We start from the raw sequence: 16,950 nt of genomic DNA, 5'->3' as shown, positions 1-16,950 counted from the left end.
GTAGTTGGATTAAATAAAAAGCCAATGGCCATTTCAGGGTGGACTTACATATTCAGGATTTAAATTGTTCATAAACTGATTTTATTAAAGACTTGTTGTGTCACTACCCTGTTCACAGAACAAGATACATTATTTTAAAGGTATTTATTTTTTGACATAAGTTAGGTGCCAGTGAGCGGTAAACATGAATGGGAATCCAGGACACTACTGTTACGTGGCATGTACTCTGACCACTTGACTACCCAGTTTCTCAAACCAAGAAAATTTAATTGGATGTCACACAAATCACCACACAGATGATTACAATGAAAATTATTTCACCCTGTACTAATAGTCTGTACTAATAATTATTTATTGTAATAAATAAGTAAAAGCAATGAAAAAGACATTTTCACAGTGTTAAAAAAGATGTGGCTTATAACACATGATTGGGTAAAATTAGTTATGTGAAGATGATTTTGCCAATTATATCAAACTGTATCAAGTAGGACTTGATATAAAATTACGTAAAATGAAAGTGCAGCTGCTGAAACAGGGTAAGGTAACATCATTAGCACAAAAGTTAAAATGACTCAAACAGCTTTTTTAAAGTGTATCCTCGTCTGACGATCAGACGGCACAAGCACCTTCCACCAAACAAAAGATGATACCTGCAGCATGATACACCTGCAAACACCTACTGCACACACCTGGTAACAACAGTGAAACATCCCCAGTTACAGACCTATACAGGCAATAGGTGGTTAATAAAACAAGGAGGAGCAATGTAAGAAGAGGAGGAATAAAACTGAGAACTAACACAGGAGGACCTCTGAGAAAAACACATCCACATCTGTTCCTCACCTGATCAGTCACCTTCCATCCTTCTGAAGCTGTCACCGTTTAGCATCAACATGAGAGGTGAGAATCAATGCATTTACAGAGATAGCAGCATTTCACATATACAAATATGAAATAACATGTATCTAATGCAGAACCTGCCCATACTTGCGTTTTCCCCTTTCCCCCCCAGCTATTGTATTGATGTGTCTGCTACATGTAGCTGTTGCTAATCTCACCAACCCCTGGGATGGGCCGGGCAAAGCAGCACCAGATCCAGACCCCAACTCAGGCAACGGTGAGGAACTGTGGGTACAACATCTTTGTCTCTGCATACAGCCTTATCTTCAAGTGTATTTCTGTGTGTTTGTCTTCAGCATGTCGAGTGGACCAGGGTTCCTGTAGCTGCTGTCTGATGATGCAAGAAGTGTACAGGCTGAAGTCATACTTCAACGTGACCCTGACTAAGATTGAAAAGGAATATTTACTGACAAAGCAAAGTCTCAACAGTGTTGAAGGTGAGATAAACATAGGATGAAAGCTTTTCACAGAATACAGTGCTGTTGCACACGCTTCAGGCTGTCACATTTATAATATGTCTTCTGTCTTCTGCATCTCCAGCAAGCCGCACTGCCTTCTCTGCCAGTCTGTTCAGTGGTGAGCAGTTCAGGTGCTATGGCCCTTTTGATTCAAACATCATCCTCAGCTACAAAAACATCTTCCTTAACTTGGGTAGTAGCTACAATGTGAGCACTGGCATCTTCACTGTTCCCCACTCTGGTGTCTACACATTCGCTGTCAGTGTCTACAGTGATGCCGGTGCTCCTGGTATCCTCGTGAGCACTTGTGCAAATCTGCAAGTCAACAATCAGCTGGTAGCTGCATCTAAAGATCAAAATATGTACGACCAGGAGGACAGTGCAACCATTGCTGTGGTCCTGCAACTGAGGGCTGGAGACCAGGTGTCTGTGAAACTGCCCAGAGGTTGCTACCTTTGTGATGACAGCCACTATAACACTTTCAGTGGCTTTCTGGTTTACCTTACTGAATAAGTTAGGCAGGTGTAGCGCACTGGTTTTCTTACCAGCTTCTGCACTACTAACAAGGTTAGAGTCTGCTAGATGAAATCGCTCAGCGGAGCCTCGTAGACCCTCATCTCATCTTCATCTGCTCTTCTTGAGGCGAAAATTTGAAATCCATCACACATTGCTCTGTCTTATCTTTTTCTTGCTGAAATGATGTCATGACGTGTTTGAAAAAAAATGACTAACAACAATGCAACTGTTAAATTCCACTAATAATATATCAGCATTGTAAATGAAACAGTTGGCATTACAGCTGATTTGAAGAAACTGTTTGAAAAAAATTATTAAGTATTAAAATATTACCCTTACTTTGCTTTTTGTTTTCAATGTTTTAATATTGTGGATTCAACTTCCCTTTTATTATTATGAAAAGTACATTTTACAACACATAAATATTTACACAAAGCACCATAATAGCTTTTTATATACTCACTCTGTATGTGTGTGTGTGTTTGTGAGTGTGTGTGTGTGTGTGTGTGAACCTTCCTTACAGAACATATTGGGATAAAATTAAAGTAAATGTCACATAACTAGTTGGGTGACAACAGACAATATTTAATCAATATGACATATCAGTTATAATGAAAAATGTATATCGTACAAAAGTCATATGTACTATATGACTTTTATAGGCCCACAATAATAATAATATAATATACCAGTATTGTTGTCAGCATTCTGATTTAGTGCATCAGTGTGGATTAACAGTGCAGCTGACGGAGGAAGTGAAACTAATACAGTATGTGACTTTTTAAAGTACAGTGATTTATTTTATCTAAAAGTAACTCCATCAATTTGACACTTTAGCGTTTGTTTATGGGTCTTGGGCAGTGTAACACAAAAAAGATATGTATTGTTCGGCTGCATTGATCAAATGTACATCATTTTACCACCATTGCTATACTGCAAATCGATCGCAAGTACTCTTTACTTACTTTGCATTTACTCTGAAGTAAATAAAAAATGCTAATATACCCAAACAGATAAATTCAGGATATCTGCTAATTAGTGATAATTACATTATCTGAATATGCATTCATTCATAAATAAAAGCAAGGACTGTATACACTCGTTAAACCAAGTATATTTGCAAAATTTTACTGGCAGCAATTCTAGCCACTGTTATAGTATCTGCGCATCCCAGACAGTTAACTAATTTCTTCCTAAATATAAGCACTATAATTATTTGGGATCTGAAAGATCCCACCTGTAAAAAATTATTAAATTCAGTTTTCATTTTATGTTAATACATTATCTACTGTATAGTTTGTGTTGATGGTCTTTGTCCACTTATCAATCAACTTTTTTTAAAGTGTTATGCAACTCAAATTGCTCAGTAAGCCAGAATAGATGTTACAGTAAAGTTTAATTTAAAAATAATATGCACAAAAATTTAAAAATGTAATAAATGTTAAATAGCAGAACCCAGTAAAATGAAAATAGATAACAACAACAAAAAACATTGCAGAATAGACTTCTTATTATCGTTAAGGAATTGCTTACTTTTAATGTCATGGCTCTGGTTGCAAAAACATTTGAGATTTAAAAGTTCACAGTGTGGAAATAAAGTCAAAGCCTACAAAAACCTTAAAAGGTTACAAGAAAATTATGTAAATGTGATCCTCTGAAAGACCAGTTCAGAAGCGTCATCCAAGGTTTTTGCAACAGACATTCATGTTCACAAAAATTATTATAATATATTGTCTGCTGCAAAACCGTTATCACCTTTTAAATTCAATGCTAAAACTAACATGCATAGATCAGCATAATGTGTCCTCTCCTTTTTTGGTCTTCATTAGGACTTGTGCAGCAGGATTCTGGATTAATTGTAGTAGTAGTAGTTTGTATCTCACTAAGGTTTCTTGCTTACTGACTTCAAGGGGAGTCCAAATTTTGGTGTGAAGGCATGAAACCTTCTCTTATTTAATGTATTAAATTAACGTTTCAGTATGATTGTTAATGGATTAAAATAAGAATAAAACTAAAAAATGGTTTATGAAAAGAATGGATGGTGTTGCATGTACTATCAATAGTTTTACACACAGAGCAGTAACATCCCAAAGAATAAACAAGAGAATAATTTCCCCTTAAAGGAAAAGCTCAAACATCAGAGAACAATACTTTCCTGTTACTTCCTAGGTACTTTGCTTTCCTGGCCTCATTGCACTGAAATCAAATAATCTCAGAAAGATGAGCGTGCTTCTTTCTCTTTATTATGCTGTAATTTAAGGCTGTGGTTTGAAATCACATCTGAGGTCGAAGCCAGTGCACATGAAGTCACTGTTCTCCCATGGTGTGAGTCATCTCAAGAACTGCTCTGATTTGAAGAGATGTGTGCGAAGCAGACATAAAACACTGTGGCCTCCATCTAGCAGATAAGATCATGTGAAGAACAAGGTCAGCTGACTTGGGACTCCATGCACACAAGGGGCTATTAAATGCACATATACAAGGACTTCTCCCTAGAGCACAGACAGGGAAACACACCGTTATCTAACTACAAATAAAATGAGGACATGAGCAGGCAACTTCAGGTCAGCAGGAGCACTTGTGCACACAACCAACTGTCATTTTGCTTTAAGCTGGGACAATACAAAATAAAATTGAGGGCATAGTGTCTGTACCAAATTTTATGGCAAGTCAGTCCGTAGTTTTGGAGATTTTTCCCCAACCAAACTTATCAGCCATGGGGTCCTTCAAGTGGTCATCATCTGGGTTCAGTCTAAACTACAGTGGTTGGTTGCTGAGCTTTGTTTCAAATGTGTCACTGTAAACGAAACTCTGTTAAATCATAAATGTCACCAAACACTTTTTCTTTTTCTTTTCCTACGGCAGTCGGCTGTGACTTCACTTGGCTGTAACAGGCTCCATAGTTGACACATAGTTAAAAGAACACAAGATGTTGCAAAAAAAACTGACAGCACTAATAACTCAGTCCACAACCGAAGATGCAGTTAGTAAAACCTATAAATCAAGATTAAGGTGGTTCCCGACTTCTTTGTTCATCTTAGGTAAACATTATTGCACTGACATAATGAATGTCTTTTAGCATCTGTCTTTATCGATCTTTCACAGAAGACAAAAGATTGTGACACCTGGCAACACATTCCTGATAACATCTTTGTGTCTTCATGTTGAATAACTGCCCCACAATAGATCATTTTATTCACATGAATATGGAGTGAATTTCAGCCAAGTAATTCATATCTCTCATATTTCAGTCTACAACAAACTGCATCTGGGTTTCCAACATAATCTGAGGGGAAAATAATCATAGGATCCCTGAATATCACTTGTCTGTTCCGTCTACCTTTGCATGAGAACCAGGCAACACTATAAATTGGCAGATCTTGTCTTTTATCAATGGACCAATAATGCCTTCTCCTATCAGCTTCTAATGTCTTCTCATGTTTGGACCATTATATCTTCAGGGACCTGACAACAATGTTCAACATTTCAGCATTTCTGAGCGACTGGCATTCTCTGGAAGACACCAGAGACCGGTGTCCTAATAAGGAGTATTATAATCCTTACAATAGGAAATATATCTACTGTATTCTCTTTTCTCTTTATTGTAGGGAAATACAGTGTTAGATTTTGGGAGTGAGGCCTGTGTTTATGGTTTTGTTGGACATAAATCAGTTTGTACAGTGACACTGTGTAGACTTGCTTTTGAGGACAAAGACAAAATGAAACAAAACAAACAAAAAAGTGCCTATAATGTACAGCACTAAATATAGCGTTGAGTATTAAGTGTGTGTGTGTGTTTGTGTACACAAGCGCAAGTGTGTTTGTGTCTGTGCATGTTTGTGTGTGTGTGTATGTGTGTGTGTATCTGCTGTGGTGTGTGTGATTGTTTGTATGTGTGTGTGTGCGTGCATGTGTGTGCATGTGTGTGAGGTGGAGCTTCAGTCACTTACCTCCTCAAGGGGAGGATCACCTGAAATGCATCAATAAGAAGCTAAAACCTTCTGCTGCTTAAAACTCTGTATTTCACGAACTCACAGGAACCAAAGTCTTTCAGAACAAGGAGAGGGAGGAACAAAAAACAGTAAGTTTTATGCTTCTATCCTTAGATAGAACAACGCCAAACATATTGGTTAATAAAAACAACCGGCAACAATGCAAGTTCCTTTTTTTTCTCGCTCAGATATTTTTGCTAATTAGTGAGTAATAAATAAGTGTGATGAATTTGTGACAAATAAACATCTTGGACAGGCTGGGCTTGATGTAACACATCTGGAGTTTAAGAGCCATTTTCTCAAGCAAATCATTTGTGCTAGATTAGTTTGTGTTATATACCACAGAGCATAATAATACGGCAGTAAGTCAGCTGTGTTACTTTCTGGATTGTTTATTTAACCCTGCATTATAGCTTCCGAACAATAAACCCATAAAACCAATACAGCGGCTCAAATAAAATTGGCACTAGTCAACTTTGTGCTTTGCTGTTTAATGCTCGTCAGTAAGTTGACCTAATGTTGTATGAATGATTCCGCTTACTGTTGGGCTCCGATTTGTTGTTTTGGACATCTGTGATTGTCAAATCATTGAGTTCAATTTAGGCTAAATTTGTTCAGTACGTGAAAGATTAGTAGACAAGCAACAATCCTTTGAGCACTTTTATCCCCAGTGTCAAAGTGTCTTTGGGAAAGACAATGAACCCCTAGTTGACCTACACGGCAGCTGTGACGTCTTTGGTGTCTTTTAAAACAAAGTTCATATAATGTGCAGATTATCATTATCTTTACAGTGTTGTGACATCATCCCTTTGACTTTACACCTCATAAAAACTCAAAACAGATCTAAAAAATAGCTTTATGCTGAATACAGATTATTTAATATATTTATGTGTCAAAAATGATTTAAATTAAGTTTGTAATATTTGTATATTAATATATATATCGAAATTTAAGCTGAATGCTACTTCTTTTCAGATGATTGTATTACCAGTTTTGTTCCTGGTGGGGTCGCTGTTTCTCTGTGGCCATGTGGAGGCCCAATCCACCACTGACATCCTGAAACAGGCTGCACGTAAGACACGCAAACTTTGATAATAATATTAATGGCTCATAGTATCCAGCAAAGTTTTTGTGAATACTTTCCAACCCAGCTAACCAAAACATGTAGTTCATGTTCTTCTGCTTAGACTTTAAATCCTTGCAGACCTCCACCTTCTATGCTGCACCTATTTCTCTCATAATCTTCTGTCCTCTCTTCTCTTGATTATTTCTTTCCCACTGTTCGTTCATCCTGTCCCAGTCCAATGGAGGGGACCTCTGACCTGTGACAAGTGGGACTGCAACTGTATTTTCAGCCAGCAGCGTGGTTGCTGCTGCGGAGCAACCGACTTATACCAATTAGAAGACGACACCTTCCCAAAGATCAAATATCTGTGGCAGGACATCAGTACACTGAATAGCAGAATACAAGCACTTACAGGTAATCACACCTACCTTGGTTAGTAGACAGGACAACATGTATGGCAATACACACTTAGACAAAATGCATGTTTTAAATTCATTTGTAGACTGAGCTTTGCTGTCATTTTCAGCTGGCATTAAAATTGCCTTCAAAGCTACCTTAGACCCAAGTCTTGCCATCCTAATTGCTGGATCTACGGAAAATTGCTTCGGCCCTTTCAATACGAATGTGCCAATCCCCTATGGCTCGGTCACTCTCAACGATGGCAAGGGATACAATCCTTCCGTGGGTACGAAACACATACACAGCAAGAGTAAAATGAAATGCCTTGTGACAACTTGTGTACTTAAAATAAAATAACCATCAGTGCAGCTCTTTAACTCTTTACCTCTCACTCCAGGTGTGTTCACTGCCCCTCGTGCAGGTGTTTATGTCTTCTCCTTCACAGTCTACTCATCTGTAGATGTCTCTGGGCGCCTCTATCATAAAGTAAACAAAATAGAGTTAAAAAGTATCTGATTTCCGAATGCATTCATGTGGATTACCTGCATTACTTTTGTGTTTTGTTGTAACTGTAGGTCCAGCTGATTTGGAATGGGAGGCCGACAGCCAATGTGTGGGAGAACAATCGTGAAGACAGTGAAGACAGTGCCAGTCAGGTGAGAAGTGATAAGAGTGGGTGTACATGAGTACACAGATATCAAAATTTTTAATTTAAAAACTGGGGGAGGGGGTGTCATGTTTACAGCCATGTAAAACATAACACTTATTTTACTGTAAATGTTATCAGGTTGTGGTTCTGGAGCTGCAGAGAGGGGATCAGGTCTACATGGAGCTGACATCAGGGAGGAAGATCTGTAAATACCTGGAGTTCAATATCTTTACTGGTTACATACTGTACCCCTACACTGAGGTGTAATTCACAAATTGGAGACCCAGACCACTTAAATGTTATCACTCCAGAAATTTAAATAAATCAATTCATCCTCGCTCCCCTGAGATCATCAATCTTGTAGTCTTTGTTTCACCATAACCCTCCAGTTGTAGGTCTGTGAACTATCCCGGGAAAAACTCAATAGGTTAACAACCCCAGCAGTAGATGCAAGCAAGTTGTACATACTCGTGCATGCGAGCATTTATGAAGAAATGAAAAGAAATGCATGTACATTTTTGCATTGCATGAAAAAAGAAAAACATTCAGTATGAATCTCTATAACTATAGGGACAGTGACTGTGTACAGAGGAAGTTTGAAATTGTTTGACTGGGACATAATAAAAGTTTATTTGACAGGTGATATTTTATTTGTGTACCTTACTTGAGTTTTGGCATGGATTTCAGACCACATGTTACACACACACACACACACACACACACAGACACACACACCTGCCAAATCTGACCAGTGAAGACATTTATGTTGTCATTCAATGAATGGCAGTCGTGGTCAAGGCACTTGAGGGGATTTTTTTGTAACTTGGTGCTATAAAAATAAAGTTGAATGAAATTTAACACACACACACACACACACACACACACACACACACACACACACACACACACACACACACACACACACACACACACACAGAGTCCATGAATGGAAAAAGGTAGCAGTCAGAGGCTGTGATGTAATTTGGGAATGATAACAGTGAATTGAAACACTGCTGCTGCTGTTCGTTTTTGGCGGGTGACAGTATTGTACAACACTGTCAACAAGTGCCTTTCATGGAAGCTCATTACAAATAAATATAAACACATGGTGCAGGAGCAGCTTACGTACATGCAAACTCACATGCGCACACACAACACACACACACACACTCCATCATTCCAGTGGAAAGCTTCTCTGAGGTAACAGGAGGAACAGATTAATGGGTTCATCTTTTTACTTTGACGGAAAAGTTGTGGAAAAGTCACTGATTCATTTCTTTTGGGACAGAAAAGGAGATTGATAGCAACACGTATCTAGCTTATATATTTTTTAAGCTTTCTAAATCTTTCACACTGTTACTCAGAACCTATCAAAGGGAAATGAATGTACAAAGCCAATAAAATACACAAGAATGTGCAAATGTGTTATAGCTAATTGAAGCGTAATCACAGTGAATAACTCATCAACTTGAAAATTACAGAAAAGAAGAAAACAGATGAGACAAATATCTATATCTCTTTGTTTTCTTATGTTTATTGAAATATTTCATAAAATTAGGATTACTCTGTGATTGTTTGGTCATCATATTATCATATTAAAATTCGGTGATACAGATTTGTTGAGATTTGTTGAGGTTATACATATACACACATGATACACATACATAAATTTGAACTTCTGTTTTCGTGTGGAGTCATTTGCTTAATCCAATGACCTCAGTCTAATCTAAAACCAAGAGTTAACCTTAAATCTTAGGGATATGTTATCGGGACCTTATTCTTTCCCAAAAGGAAGTAGTGTCTACATTGTGACCACATAAACAGATTTACCCCCCCCCCCCACACACACACAACATTAATTAATTTTAATACAAGTTCACCACACACACATAGACACACACACACACACAAACAATCACACACACATGGACACAGGCGCAGCTACTGAAGAGCCACCCAGGACTTACATGGAGTTCTGTGTCTTATTGATGACTCTATGACTCTTTTTCACTTCCACCTATTCATTTTCTTCTACCCCACTCCTTCTTACTTACGTCTCTAACCTCCTCCACATATTTTTGACACACATAAAACGTGACACACATGAGATGCTCACAAACCAATAAAAAGCGTACCTTGTCCTGCCATCAGTATGTAACATTATCCTCCAGGTTTTATAGCTCTTACAGCTGACAACACATGTATGATGCAAAATAAATACCATAAATTTTTTTTGGAACCATAAAAACTTTTTTAAAAATCAAAAAGCCTCCCTTATGATTCAAGATATACAATGCACACCTTAATGTGTCCTCCTTTCCACAATCAGTGTTTCATCTCCCCTTTCCCCTCCAGCCTCCATAGTCTCTATCGCCATCTCACAGCCACTTTGAACGAGGCAGGCCGTGGTGAAAGTATTTGGGGAATTCTCACTGACCAAACCAACGCTGCCTGGATGCGTTGCTCCCTCCTCTACATGGAACAGCTCTACCCAAATAAGGCTGGACTTTTTAACCAGACGTGAGGGGAAGAGACGCACAGACATGGAGAGAGAGCTGCTGAAAGGCCATGCCCTTTTAAGGATGAAGTTTCCTTTTTTTCTCTCAGCTCACCCTCCTATTTCTCCTTTACTCTCTCTCTTTCCATTTCCCTCCCTCCCCCTTTCTCTCTTCGTAGACTATAGTGAAGTCATCTGGCCTCATCTGCTCCTTTTATGCTGGCATTTTTGAGAGGGAGGTCCCTGCGAGGCATATACAAACACTCAGTCAAGCATCCACACTCACCCCACAAGCTACACAAGTGGCCAGCAGACAACTGACCTATTCCTTCACATAGTAAGTATAACTTTTTTAAATTTCTTGGTATAGAGTACAAAACTCCTGTGGTGGCGTGTCAAGAGGCCATCACATTATAGATGAGTCATTTTGAGAATATGAGGCCTTTCTAGCTTCTTATCAAAAAAGAAAATAGCAATTGCGGGCATTTAAAAATAAGAGCAATGTATCTAATCATAAGTCAAAGGAGAAGTCTGCATATCACAGTGAGTTAAACAGTAGTTTTTACAGCAACTAGAATAAAAAAGTTTCTTAATGGTGGATTATACGGGCATCATACCCTCTGTTACCGTTACATTCACTCTTGAGTGGGGGTTTACAAATGTAAGATCAGATATTAATCTGTTGCTCATTCTACTAATTACCCCTTAAACTGCCATTAAAATAAGTCTGGTTGAAAGAAAGCTGCCTGCTTTACCCTGGATTTTCCCAAGTAACAAGTCTGCAAGAAGAATGTTTGACTTTAATACGATTCAGATGTTATTGGAAGATTAATATGTTTTCCATGTGCAGCAAGCAGAGGAGAGAGAGAAAGAGAGAGAGAGAGAGAGAGAGAGAGAGAGAGAGAGAGAGAGAGAGAGAGAGCAGTGAGCCAGACAGTATTGCGTATCACTGTCAGTATACATACTTTTATTTGCACAAGCAAATGATCCATCTCCATACATGGACTTTGAATGAATTCACAAGGCACGAAAGGACATTGCACGCCCTAATGAGGACACAGATGCAGATAGGGAGACATAAGACATGTTTAATGAAGGTCAACATACTGACAAATCCATTTGAAAGCTTGCCGTGATGTTTGGACAAAGGATAATTTGCAAATCGTTAAAGATGGCAGCACACCCAAGGATTCCGGTAAAACCAGCCCAGTAGTAGCAGGAAGGGAAGTGCCAATGGGCAGCCCTGCTTTTCAGCAGCAGCAGCAGGAGCAGATAACACTATCTGCACTGCCAATCTTTTGGCAGCACGTAAACAGCGCAAAGAAGGAAACACAGTAGTTTAAAAAGCCAGGAGCAAACCACATCCATAGAATAGTGTGGCTGTTGAGTTACATGGGACAACACTATCTTCACCTCTGTCCGTAGAAATCTTTTATGTCAGCAGCTACAAAGCTTGTGAGAACCATGACAGTTCTTGGCAGCACTGTAAGAAACCGCCTTTTTGTACTTGTAAACATCTGGCAAGTCAGAACAAAGCAGTTTTCTGTGCAGATGGCAGAAACCAAATCCATGTCACAAAAAACCTCTGAGGACCAAGTCAAAGTACAGCACATCAACCAGCAGGGAGTTCATCCATCACCCAGATGCCTCAACTGACATCAGCACTGCCGAACTGTGCTTGAACAAGGCACTTATTTAATTCAACTTTTACGAAACCTACAGTATATTCAGGGATATTTATAATAATAACTATCTGAACAGTCCCAGGCAATGTACTGATACAAAATCATCATACGGTGGTTAGCTGTAGAGGAGGAGCTGCTGCACAAAGCCACATGCCCTCAGGCTGCCACAGTTGCCAGAGCCCTCACACTGGTTTCCTGTGCTGGCATTAGGCAAATTTACCATGGTAACAGAAAAACAAAGCAGGAAAAACATAACTGAGAGGGAATGATGGATAAAGGGAGGGAGGTAATGAAGTCATGTTTGTGGGAAGCAGCACTTTGGGACTTTTAAAGGAGGCATAACAGGCTTACTTTTTATTTGACATCTGTGCCTTTAGTTTATTTTTGGTCTTTTTAAAAAAAAATTGCTCTTTTTGTATTGAATTTCTTTTTATTTCTGTTCATTAAACTTTTTTAACATACACAGTAACAGACATAATTACTGTTAGAGATAGCAATGAAATAAAGTTACTCATAGTATGACTACATGTAGCAGTAATAGTCATTGTTGTAAACTAGTCAATATTATCAAGATTGTCTGCTTAGATCATTTAGTTTAGTTTTAGGCACTTGAAGTAAATGCAGTGGGGAGTGTAGTTGCAGCAGTAACAGTAGCAGAAGTGTTGCTTGGTATTACAATAGAAACAGAAGCTCATGCTGAGTAACTACCTATATAGAGAATTTGTGGCATGTTTTAACATTACATGTCAAGTGAACACCGTAATGGAGCCATACAGAAGCTTGTTTAGCAGATAATCCTGAGTTATTGGACCTGGGACGAGATCCAAACATAACAACAGGCCCCTGGCTACTCGTTAATACCAGAAATAGAGCTCAGGCCCTAACGGACTTATTTAACCTCCAAAAATATTTTGTGATCTTAGTATGGTGGTTATGCAGTGCACAGAGACTAGAAAAAAAAGTTATAGAAGTAAGATCAAATCCCTTCTCTTCTCTTTTCTCTGGACAAAATACGAGAAGGCACTGAGTACAAAATGTGGTAAACAAAACTTCTTTTTCTTTCCTAAATTTGCAATTTAGTGGTTTAGAGCGTAGTTTATGAGGCTTAGAACTAGGCCCCTAGAAAAAAATTAACTGCATACCAGACAGACATTACTCTGTAATAATGATTATATAATGATTCATGTCAGTGGGAAAACCAGGGGTCTATATATGAGTGTCTGTGCCAGAAAGACAGACAGGACAGAAGAAAAGGCAGAAGAAGATAAAATAAAGTATCTGAACTTGTGGTTGTATGTAAGTGAGCGTGTTGGTCAGCGTGTGTGTTTGGTTTCCTGTGCTCTGGAAAAGCACCACAGGGAAAGCAAAGAATATTAAACAGAGTTGGTGGTATCACTCTGCGGAAACTCTGGGCCTGACTTCATTAATGCTGCTGGCACAGAGACTCTAATTTTCAGACATGACTGTTTGCAGTGCTGGAATAACCATACACATACTTTATTTAGCAACACCACAAGGTGAAAATGCTCCACTAAAATTAAGACCTGCAAAATCATTTAGGAGAAAACCCTCTGATAAACTAATTGGACATTACTTGCCAACTACTAAATCAAGAGAAAAGACAAAATAAAATAAGGGAAAAATATGGAAAGGGAAAAAAGTGCTTGAGTATTTGCTACATCACCACAGTAGCTACAGTACTTAACATTTCTGTGGCCTGTTGTGAGCAGCTTGAATATTAATCACTGAGACAGACTGACTTGGTGCATAAAAAGTCATACGTCAGGTCAGTCTTGGTCTAACTTGGCACTCTCCCTTTATGCAATTAGCTGCTCCTAAGATTCTAGTAACAAATGAGAAACAACTCATTTGGTGGTAAGGTGGTATTGTTCATAAACAAAGGTCATAATTATTTCTGCCAAACCAGAGCAGATCCTTCACCAGTCAACTCGTGGCTTTAACCTTTAACATTTGAACTTTGAACCTCCCCAGGAACAGGAAGTTGAAGTGACCTGAGATCAAGATGGCATCAAAGGTTGGATGGTGCAGTGAGCACTTTGACATGAGTTTTGCACTTGGCTGTTGGCCCAAAGGCTAATGAAGTGGCAATAAACAAACGAGAACGTGGTGGCATGCAGTGATGTGTGGATGTGTTAACAGAGACTGAAAGGAAGAGAGAGAGTGTGGATGAGGAGGAAGTTAGCCCAAAAAAATGGGTGAAATAGAGCTCCTATTGTACACCGCTTTGCCCCAGTCATACGTCCTGGTAAGGACGTATAAGGTAAGGGTGTGCACTAGGAGACACAATCTTGGTAATGCCACTGTTGCGGGAAACATATTCAGACATAATGCTGAGCTTATATACACGCTTTTGACCTGCATGTCTTCAATGTGTTTTTATGAGTGTACCATATATTATATACATTATGGATTATGGATAGGGTATCATTACGTGCTTTTTTTGTGTAAATATGCCTTTATCATCATTCGCACACCTCTGCATGCTTGTGCATATAGGCTACGTCCAGATTCTACTGGAACGTGAATGTTAGCCATGTTTGTATCACCTGAAAAAGGTAGTAACTATGTTAACGACACATGATTTTTATTGTCATGGTTAAGCAGAACACACTGCTGTGAAGATGGGGTTAAGGATGTCATTAATGATAATCCCATTTAGTGGTCATACTTCAAACTTGCTCCAAGAACATGACATTTTTGACTGTCTCCTTTCTTTTTTATGCTGTTCTCCATCTGCCTTTCTCATCTGAAATCTTTTTCTTCCTATTCTCTGTCCATCACTTCCTCTCAATCTTTTCCCCTTCATCAGGGAGTCGTCGGCATGGCTAACAAAGGCCCGTCCTATGGCATGAGCCGACAGGTTCAGGATAAGATCGACAGCAAGTATGACCCCGAGCTGGAGCAGATCCTAGTGGAGTGGATCACTCGTCAATGTGGTTCCGGTGTGGGCAAGCCAGAGCCAGGCAAAATGGGCTTCCAGGCCTGGCTGAAAGATGGATGTGTGAGTGGAGTGTGTGTTTGATAGATTATTTAAAATAGAAATGGCCCAACGATCAATTAAGGATGTTTTGTGCTTTTGTTTTCCTGTTGCTCCCTCCAGGTCCTGAGTGAGTTGATTAACAGTCTGTTCCCTGGAGAGAAACCTGTGAAGAAGATTCAGAGCTCACCCATGGCCTTTAAACAGATGGAGCAGATCTCCCAGTTCCTCAATGCTGCAGAAAAGTACGGTGTCACCAAGACTGACATGTTCCAGACCGTGGACCTCTGGGAAGGTCAGAGGGGTTTCTTGCTCAACATTTCATGCTAGAAGTCAGGACTTGGCTTGTCTTAAGCTGTATTATACAGGAAGAAGGGCTAATACTGAGAGATTGGTGTAACAATCCTGACTGTTTGTGTGTCCTGGAACAGGTAAGGACCTGGCAGCGGTGCAGAGGACCCTGTCAGCTTTGGGCAGCTTGGCTGTCACCAAGAATGAAGGCACATACAATGGAGATCCTAACTGGTTCTTCAAGTGAGTACCATAGTGGGTACTAGAATACAGTTTGGTGTAGTTGATGACTTTTACCAACATGTTCAATAATGTGTTGCAGGAAAGCACAAGAGAACAAGCGAGACTTCAGCGATGACCAGCTAAAGGCCGGCAAAAATGTGATTGGCCTACAGATGGGATCCAATAAGGGAGCCAGTCAGGAGGGCATGAGCTATGGACGACCCAGACAGATCCTGTAAAGTCACTGAGCCACAGATACCAAAGACCTCTTCAGCCCCTGACACCCTCTTATAGCCTGTAAGCGTCTAACCGGTCTACTACAACTCCTCTTTCATCATAAACCCTTTTCTGCTTTGGAGTTTAGTTATTTCTAACAATTACCCTCCTTCCTCTTGGCACTAGAGCCCCTAGAGTAGATGCTTGTGCTGGTGACAAGTGCAGAGCTGAAATTGCTTTGTCATTCCCACTGCAGCTAGAATCAGTACAACCAAATTTTAGTTTTCTTAGGTTAATAGTAATTTCAAAAATGACCAATGCATTGACTTGGAGATAGAAACAAGAAGGTGACCATGTGCCAAAGTTGAGCTATTCCTTTGTAATATGTAACAGTTGTTAAATTACACCACTGTCCACATCTTCATCTCTGATACAAAAAAAAAATGTCTGAATTATGGCAACTATTAGAATTATTGGTTCTGCATTCTGAAACAAACAGTTTATTTTGGTTACAGAAGACTTATTCTTCTTAAAATAAATAGTAACACAATCCAAAAAATATCAGTACTCCTTAATTTTACTATTACAATACTGTTCAATACCAACCACTTTCCACAATGCTATGCCTGCTGTATCAGCGCCAATATTTTTGTACATTGTCTTATTAAATAATGACTTTGAAATACACCACTGAACGGATTTGTTATTTTGGGCATTTCATTTGCGCAATTTTAAGAAATGAAGTGAAGCACAAGAGTGGGTCTTTAAAGGACAGGTTCACAGTTTTTTTTTTTATAAATCGAGTATGTCCTAAATAATATGTATATTATAGTTGAGCATTTTGTTTTGTATTTGGGAAATTTTACATCTAAAGAGGTGCACATGTATAGTGTACACATCTCTGTGTTCTAAAAAGTATTCAATGATCCAGATTAGATTATTTTAAGTCATGATTCTGACTGGGTTTTGAAGGAATAAAGTCTCTACCAGGTTAGGAGAATTTCTTGCTAAACTATGCATCCAGGAACCAACAAAACACAGTCCAAGCTGTTAGAGATGAT

General features: G+C 39.0%; 3 protein-coding genes across 4 annotated transcripts; all 3 read left to right on the top strand.

The window, feature by feature from the left end:
• Window positions 1–796: 796 nt before the first annotated feature.
• Window positions 797–2,203, top strand: LOC137129009 (complement C1q-like protein 4). The gene is made up of 4 exons (XM_067507773.1): window positions 797–900; window positions 1,013–1,117; window positions 1,197–1,337; window positions 1,441–2,203. The coding sequence occupies exons 1-4, from the start codon at window positions 894–896 to the stop codon at window positions 1,869–1,871; spliced, it is 684 nt and encodes a 227-aa protein (XP_067363874.1). The 5' UTR covers window positions 797–893; the 3' UTR covers window positions 1,872–2,203.
• A 3,627-nt stretch (window positions 2,204–5,830) lies between these two features.
• Window positions 5,831–8,621, top strand: cbln18 (cerebellin 18). The gene is made up of 7 exons (XM_067508704.1): window positions 5,831–5,955; window positions 6,842–6,938; window positions 7,167–7,346; window positions 7,459–7,617; window positions 7,729–7,817; window positions 7,907–7,987; window positions 8,119–8,621. The coding sequence occupies exons 2-7, from the start codon at window positions 6,842–6,844 to the stop codon at window positions 8,245–8,247; spliced, it is 735 nt and encodes a 244-aa protein (XP_067364805.1). The 5' UTR covers window positions 5,831–5,955; the 3' UTR covers window positions 8,248–8,621.
• Window positions 8,622–10,653: 2,032 nt separating this feature from the next.
• tagln (transgelin) lies at window positions 10,654–16,576 on the top strand. Of its 2 annotated transcripts, XM_067508012.1 has the most exons (6): window positions 10,661–10,814; window positions 14,155–14,197; window positions 14,993–15,184; window positions 15,284–15,455; window positions 15,592–15,694; window positions 15,774–16,576. In XM_067508012.1, exons 2-6 carry the CDS (start codon window positions 14,186–14,188, stop codon window positions 15,910–15,912), a joined length of 618 nt encoding a protein of 205 aa, XP_067364113.1. In that variant the 5' UTR covers window positions 10,661–10,814; window positions 14,155–14,185; the 3' UTR covers window positions 15,913–16,576. The 2 variants fall into 2 exon arrangements, with proteins under 2 accessions (XP_067364114.1, XP_067364113.1); XM_067508013.1 differs by lacking the exon at window positions 14,155–14,197 and having other exon boundaries at window positions 10,654–10,814.
• The last annotated feature ends 374 nt before the right edge of the window (window positions 16,577–16,950 follow it).

The sequence above is a fragment of the Channa argus genome, chromosome 6 (assembly GCF_033026475.1).
Source record: "Channa argus isolate prfri chromosome 6, Channa argus male v1.0, whole genome shotgun sequence".
Taxonomy (NCBI): Eukaryota; Metazoa; Chordata; class Actinopteri; order Anabantiformes; family Channidae; genus Channa; species Channa argus.
The sequence above is the reverse complement of the archived record's forward strand: the minus strand, read 5'-3'. Positions and strand labels throughout refer to the sequence as shown.